Genomic DNA, 7,387 nt, shown 5'->3' on the forward strand with positions numbered 1-7,387 from the left:
ATCAAACACCCGACTAATCAGCTCTTTGCCCCTAAATCCGGCTTTCCAACACTAAACCAACGTGGTCTCCCCAGCTTTTGCTCAGATTTTATTGGATTGCCTGCCGCAGCCTGAGTTCAGAGGAAATGAATTCTACCAGGAGATGTAAAACATTAAAAATTAAAAGGGAGTTAAAACACTCTTTACAGAATATTTTGTGTTTGCCAGCTCACCTTGGGATTTTGCCCTTTGCCCACGCATGTGCCCATTTAAATTAAACTCAGAAACAGAACAGGGAGAGAAAACGTGGAAAGTACAAAAAGCCAGGGAAGAATCAGAGAGACTCCTGCCATGAATTAGCTTTTTCTGATAAAAAAGGAGCGCTAACTGGAGGAGCTCATCCCTGACAGACAGAGAAATTCTCAGGAAAGAAAAGTAAAAGATAAGATGGGGGAAGCTAAATGCAAAAAGACGTTTTGAAGAGGCTTTATAAAATTAATAATCAAAAGCTCAGGAAAGAAAGAGCTTTTCCAGGCAGGTGGGATGCTGTGCCCCAGTTCAGTAAGGACTTGGTGTTCTTGAGCATGTTTTCCTCAAGCAGACTTTTTTGGGGGGGTAGAAGTAAACTTTGTCAATTTGAAACAAATCAGTGGGGAAATGAAACTTTCTGCGCTGCTGCAGCTTGGGAGATGCCGGCGGCAGGGACACGGCCAGCGCTCCCCAAACCTCCCTTGCACGGATCCTCCCGCCACAGAAAAATAAACGAGAAAATCACCGAGGTGAGGCAGCACCAAAACTCTCCTTCCCCCAGAGCAGTTTATTTCAGAGGCTGCTCCCTGCCCGTGGGGACACAAATGGTGCTGCAGGAAGGAGCATTTTGCTGGTGCCTGTGGAAGGGGCGGTTTGGGATGCCGGGATGAGGAGCGCAGGGATGGCTGGAGAGGCGCCGTGGCTGCATCATCGCTTCTGCTCCTGGAGACCAAGGCGTGGTGCTGGTGGCAAACCCTGAGGGACAGCCGGTGACAGGACATGGGATGGTGCCGGGGGCTTTCCTCCAGGTCTCTCCCTTTCCGGAGATCCATTATTTTGCTGTGCTAAATCCAGCCCGAGCTCGGGGCTCCAGCAGCCCCAGCACTGCACACGGGAAGGAGAGAGGGAGAAAGAGGGAGAAGGACAGAGGAAGAGCCACCAAAAGCAGGGATGCATGGGAAAGGCCTGATCCTGCATCCTGGGGCACTGGGGCTTCAGCTTGCAAGACTGTAGCTCAAACACTCACCCCTCTCCTTTCCCAGCACCTCTGCCTGATCCAGGTTCCCCTTTCTCCTGCCTGGAAAATTTATGGCTCTCCCCAAATACACAGCTTGGGGACTCCATCCCCTGGATAGGAGGCCGCAGAGCAAACACACCCCTCCCTCCCCACGAAGAGATTTGGCGAAGCTGGGGTGGGAAAGGTCACGTTAGCCAAGTGTTCGTAACGGAAGTCTTTTGATTAAAAAAAAAAAATCAAAAATAAAATAACTCCCCTCCTTGATTTTGCTTCCTTCCCCTCGGGGAGCTGCCAGCAGAACCCCATTTTGTCTCAGCCCCGCAGAGGCAGCCAGACCCTCCTGGTTCTCCCGTGCCCGGCATCGCCCCTTCTCCATCACTCACCAGCTACGATTGAAATGGAAGACAACCATCAAGTGTGCTAGAACCATTTTAATATAATTATACATATCTGCCAAATCCAGGAAAAAAAAAAAGGTTTATGCATATATATCTTTTTTTTTTTTTTCCTTTTTTTTTTTTTTTTTTTTCCAGTTAACATCTGCAAGCATAAACGACAATGAATTTCTCGGTTTAAATTCATCCAGGTCAGAGCAACTGCCCAAAGTCCTGTTGGATTTGACGGTTACTGCCGGCGTGGCCAGCAGTAAGTGAGGTCCAGAGGAGTTAAATGTCCTCGGGTGGGGTATTTTCGGTCTTTCCTCTTTCATTCAGAGACAGTTTGTTGTAAAAAGTTTCAGTGCAGCTCACCTCGGGTGAAAGGCGATCGTGTTTTTTGCATTTTTATTTTTTTTTATTGTTTTTTTAAATATATATTTTTAATTTTTTTTTTAAGATGATAATAGGTAACTCAGTTGCTCTGAATTTCACTTATAATTATAACCTATTTAAATCACAGCAGAACTCCCGCTGGTGCAGAGTTCATAGTTGCATACAATACAGGAGATCACAGTTTTGAAGTCTAGCACAGATTAAAAACCACAGATGTACCATTTATATAAGACACACACTGATTGTCTCTTAAAAACTACATATTGACTCCTTATGAACATTATCTTTTTTTTTTTTCTTAATCTTTAAATAAAGTAGTGCAGCTAGGACAATCAGTCACACAACCCACACAGCCCTGAACCAAGTTCTCCGGGTCCCAACTTCAGTTGGGCATGAAACAGTTGGATGAGAGAGAAAGAAAGAGGGAGGGACAAAAAGAGGGAGAAAAAGAGAGATGTTGTCCATTCTGAATATTTTAACCGAGGGTTGGCTAACACATTGGAAACCTCTGGGTGAAGGATCATCTTTCCACGCACACACAAAAAAAAAAGAAATAAAAACCTAGACTTTTTTTTTTTTTTTTTTTTTTTTTTTTAAAACTGGCCCGCAGGTGGGAAGATCTCCCACCTCTTCCAAACAAAGAAACCCAACAATTGGCTAAGACTAGAAAGAACACAGATGGGTCTGTCTGGTTTCTGCTCACTAGATGATCTGTCCGTTTAAGGCCTTCCTCCTCCGTTTTTCCTCTTTATTATTCCTTTTCCAGAGCGTCTGAGCAGGAGATGAGTCTGAACGGGATCACACCAACACTGTCCCCCTCTTGTTGCTGTCAGTTTTTTGTTTTGTTTTTTATTTTTTTGTTCGTTTGTTTGTCCGTGGAGTTCTTTTTCTCTTTAATTTAACCAAGACCTGACTAAAACTGGGGCGCTCAGCCCAGCCTGTTCGCTCTCGTCGCGATTTCTCTCGGTATCGCAAAGGTTCTTCACAAAACCTGGAACTTCCACGACGACGTCTGGTCCTTATAATCCAAGCAGTCAGCATTGAAGTTTAACTTCCAGGAGGCGGTTTGGTCTTTATAATCCAAGCAATCGGTGGTGGAGTTAAAGCCCAAACTGGAGGCTCCGTAGCCCTGGGTGGAGAGCGAGGCTGGAGACTGGTTGAGGTGGCTGGTGACCGCGTTGGCACCCATGGGACTCAGGGTGGCCCCCGGCCCGGGGAGCTGGTGGTGCATAGGGGTCAAGTAAGATCCACAGTCCATCCCTCCGAAATAGGAGGTCGATCCAGCGTATCCTTGGCTGTAGCCTGACGCCTGGGTGTAGGTCATGGGATAGGATCTCTGCATGCAGGAGGAAGAGGTGGACAGGGGGTCTGAGAGCGGGGAGATGGATGCTGGGCTCCAGATGGACACCGGGGCGCTGCTGCTGGAAATGGTGGGGACTGAGGTGCTGGAGGGGGGAGTGAACTGCCCGCTGGTCCCGCTCTCCGAACTCACTTCCCGGGCTGGAGAATTCTTCTTTTTAGCTGGCCGTACCTTGTTCTGGCCCCCGTTCTGCTGCTGCTGCTGCTGCTGCCGGCACTTGGCTCGGCGGTTTTTAAACCACACCTTGAGACAGAGACACGAGGGAGGGAGAGAGAAAAAGCCTGGGGTTAGGGATGCACGAGCAAACCCGAGGAGGGAAAGAGAAGGTGGCAGGGAGACCTCACCGGGGAGGGAGAACTAAAGCTGTCCCCCAAGAGCAGGGGGCTGCAGGCTGCTGCAAAGAAAAGCTCCGGGGCTCCCCCTCCCTGAGATCATTAGCAGCAATAACAAGTGGAAATCACAAATCAAACTCCTTAATAGGGTCACTTTTGGGGAGAAGGAGAAGCATTCCCTCTTTGCTGTTTGCCAGCCGGGGACCTCCAGGAATCGCTGTTTAAGGCCTATTGAAGTCGAGCCTTTAATTAGAAACCACAGAACATCAGAAAAGGAGGGAACAATTAGGGAAGCAGAGGCTCGGGGTGGGAAGTGCGGTAAGGATGCCTCATTGACCCTCTGAAGGGGCTCTCTGCTCTCACCCCTTGGCCAGAGTGGGCCCCTCAGCTCATCTCACCTCCCCTCAGCAGGGCCTGAGGGGGACAGGTTCTGGGGAGGTTCTGTGGGGAGGAGGATGGGGTTTGGTGTGGAGGTATCCCGATCCCAGCCACCACGCTCTGCGGGAACACAGCACCGCACAACCCCGGGAAGCCTCGTCTGGAGGCAAGTGGGAGGGATGGATTTGGAGATGCCCTGCCCCTGCTGCTGGGATGTTCTAGGTCCCAGAGGGTGCAGGACACTCCTGCCCTGCCAGCAGCACCTCCAAAACACTGCCTGGAGGAGTTCCTGCAGAGGAGACCCAGCCCAGCCCCAGGAGAGGGGTTCCCTCCACCCCTCTCTCATCCAAGTGCCCACAGAGGGGGAGGAAGTCCCCAGTCCGTGTTGGTGTGAGCCAGGTTCCCAATCTGACCCAGCTCCGGGGATGTGGTGATTCCTGGGGAAGGGGGGATCCTTTGTGGCTTTTGCAGGGCCCCCAGATGTCCACGGGACGTGTTGGGGTTTGGGGGTGCTGGGGATGGGTATGGAAGGTTCAAGAGGGGATCCAGGGTCTCCACAACACCCCCTCAGTGCAGAGGGAGGAAGTGGGAGCACGATCCAGCCCTGGGGATGCAAAATACCACCACATCCCCTCACTGCGCCGACACCCATCTCTGAGCCTCCTTCACCCCACAAGCGCTTGATTTGGCTCCAGGCCTGAACCCATCCCCTAAACCAGTCCCCTCGTGTCCCCCCCTGTCAGGCAGAGGCCAGTGCAGCCCCTTTGCGGCAGTCCGGAGGGGGAGGGCAGGCAGGGCTCTCCGGAGCCGCTCCGCGTCCTACCTGCACTCTGGACTCGGGCAGGTTGATTTTCAGGGCCACCTCCTCCCGCATGAAGATGTCGGGGTAGCGGGTCTTGGCGAAAAGAGCCTCCAGCACATCCAGCTGCGCCCGGGTGAAGGTCGTGCGCTCCCGCCGCTGCTTTCGCGGGGTGGCTGCGAACGGAGCCAGAGGCCCTGGTTGTCAGTCAGCGGCCCCTCAGACCCCGGGGTCCCCTCCAGCCCCTCGCCGGGGGGGCACCCACATTCCCTCCCCTTTCCCGGGGGTCCCGCACCCCCAGGATCAGCCGCCACAGTGCGGCAATCCCAACTCCGCATCTCCCCTGCATGCCTCTGGAGCATCTCGGCCCCCATCCCCAGCCTGGGGGGCTCCCCTGTTTGCGGCCCCTTTCACCGATAAAAAAGTTGGGGGTGAGGAAGAAGGGAGACAGGTGAACCCCACCCAAGCCACCGTGATCCCTGGGCATGTTGTGCCTCCAAAATCCCAGCGGCTTCCCCTCGGCGGAGCCAAAAAAATGGGGGAGGGAGGGAAGAGGGAAGGAAAACGTGGCTTACCGGGATAACCGACGGACGGATGCAACAAATCCATGCCCGAGGTTGTGAGACTCAGGCCATTGACTGCGTAAGGTGGTTGCTTAAGATAAGACATCATGCTAAAGTTGTGGCGGGGAGGAGAGTTGGCCGAAATCCGGGCGAGGGGGAGCCGGCCGAGCGCCCTGCCTGCCCCGGGCGGTGCCTGCGGGAGCCGTCGGGCGTGCGGGAGCCGCCAGGTGCCTGCGCAGGAGGGAGAGGAGAGAGAATGGAGGGATGAAGGGGGAGTCAGGCCAGCCTGCTGCCCCCCCCCGCCCCCCCCCCCCGGCTTTTATCCCCTCTGCCTCCCCCCCCCCCACCCCGCGTCAATCCTCCCTCTCGGACCCCAACCGGATTTGGGAGCTGGGAGAGACTGACTAGATAAACGCATCTCTCCCCAAAAAGGGCGAGGAGGGGAGGGGAGGGAAGGAGGAGGGGGGGCGCATCCCAGCCAGTAATTACTGCCCGAACAAAACCCCCCCATGCCTTCAACTGCCCGCATTGTACGGCGGCCGGGGGCATTTGCATAGGATTCCCGGCCGGGCACCGGCTAATTGTCTCAAGCAAAACTTGATTGGGGCCATTGGCAGACACAAAGAACCCCTCGGCTAAATAAATAATGCAGATAACAAAGCCCAAGGGTGAGAAACAAAGAAACAATTCAAGAAACCTATCTCTCCACTAGTCTCTTGCAAGGACTTTAATTATCCCAGGTTTGGGCAACATTCAAACCTTTCCCCCCCCGCTCCCCCTTTTCCCCTTCCCCCCGACGTTGTTGCATTTCAGAGCTCGAATGCCCGCTCGGGAAAAGCCAAACTTTTCTGCTCTCCCGCCATCACTCCACGTCTGCAGTAATTTCCACCGGCCATTTGCACCTAATTAGTACTCCGGGTAATTAGATTTGGAGGCAAGTAACAGATTTATTAGGCTTTCAAGAAACTCTCGACGACGGAGCTGAAGCTAAACAAACACCTCTGTGGTGAGCGGCTCCGGGACAGCCCCGGTCCCCGCCCGGGGCTCCCCCGGTCCCCGCTCGCTGTCCCCACGGGACCCGGCTCTCTGCACCGAGGAGCGAGGAGGGGACCCAAACACGCCCTCCGTCAATAAAAAAAACACAACCAAACCCAAAAAGATGCACGGCAAGGTGCCGAACAGGGACTCCTGAAAAGGTTGAGGCTGGTTTGTTTTTTTTTTTTTTTTCTCGTAGAAAATAATTTTTAAGAAATCTTTTTTTTTGAGCAAAAAGCTCGAGCCTCGCTCCATTCCCAGCGGCCGTCGGGAAAACGAACTCCGGCGCAACTTTCTTCTCGAAACAACCCCAAAACTCTGCGTTTCGGCCCAGCCGACCCCCTAGGAGCGCCGAGAGCTGCCGGGGGCTCCTGCCCCGCCGGTGCGGGTTCTCCGCGGAGCGGAGTTTCCCCTTCTCCCCTCGGGGAAGGGATTTGCCGTCACAAACGCGCTGAGCGGCGGAGGCAGCGAGGAGCGCGCAGGGTCGAGCCCCGCTTTTTAGCATCACCCCCCCCAGGGGAGGCCGGGCAGGGACGGTTCTGGCCAGGGGGGAGCCCTGCTCCGCGGTGTGCGGAACGAGAGAGCAGAAATTTAAAAGAAAAAAAAAAAAAAGGAAAAAATTGATTTAAAAAAAAAAAAAAAACCCACGCCAAAAAAAACAAACAAAAAACACGGGTGAAAAAAAAGGGCAAATACCTCTTTCCAAAAAAAAAAAAAGCAACCCTTAAGCTCCGTTCGGTTAACGTCGGCGGCATCCCGCCGAGGCGCCAGCCCGGCGCGGCCGCCCGCGGAGCCCCTCGGCCGCGGCCGCGCATCCCGGGGCGGCCCCGCAGCCCGCGGAGCAACGGCTCCACTCCGCAATCTGTCACCTTTCCCCCTCCTCCCGCTCCCCCCCTCCCCGCTC

The 7,387-nt window shown here is 53.9% G+C and overlaps 1 protein-coding gene across 2 annotated transcripts; it reads right to left on the minus strand.

The window, feature by feature from the left end:
• Window positions 1-1,662: 1,662 nt before the first annotated feature.
• On the minus strand, window positions 1,663-5,675 carry OTX2 (orthodenticle homeobox 2). 2 transcript variants are annotated; one of them, XM_040067375.2, is made up of 3 exons: window positions 5,461-5,675; window positions 4,910-5,061; window positions 1,663-3,619 (listed from the first exon to the last, which is right to left on the minus strand). In XM_040067375.2, the coding sequence occupies exons 1-3, from the start codon at window positions 5,555-5,557 to the stop codon at window positions 2,999-3,001; spliced, it is 870 nt and encodes a 289-aa protein (XP_039923309.1). In that variant the 5' UTR covers window positions 5,558-5,675; the 3' UTR covers window positions 1,663-2,998. The 2 variants fall into 2 exon arrangements, with proteins under 2 accessions (XP_039923309.1, XP_039923307.1); XM_040067373.2 differs by having other exon boundaries at window positions 4,910-5,082.
• Window positions 5,676-7,387: the final 1,712 nt, after the last annotated feature.

The sequence above is a fragment of the Hirundo rustica genome, chromosome 6 (assembly GCF_015227805.2).
Source record: "Hirundo rustica isolate bHirRus1 chromosome 6, bHirRus1.pri.v3, whole genome shotgun sequence".
NCBI classification, from domain to species: Eukaryota; Metazoa; Chordata; class Aves; order Passeriformes; family Hirundinidae; genus Hirundo; species Hirundo rustica.

Bases quoted from the DNA above. Each gene is read 5' to 3' on its own strand.
- OTX2 (XM_040067373.2), bottom strand. From the start codon at position 5,557: ATGATGTCTTATCTTAAGCAACCACCTTACGCAGTCAATGGCCTGAGT. The intron at 5,083-5,460 runs GTAAGCCACGTT...ACTGACAACCAG, and splicing joins TCCGTCCGTCGGTTATCCCG to GGCCTCTGGCTCCGTTCGCA. The intron at 3,620-4,909 runs GTAGGACGCGGA...CTCTGTCTCAAG, and splicing joins TGCCCGAGTCCAGAGTGCAG to GTGTGGTTTAAAAACCGCCG.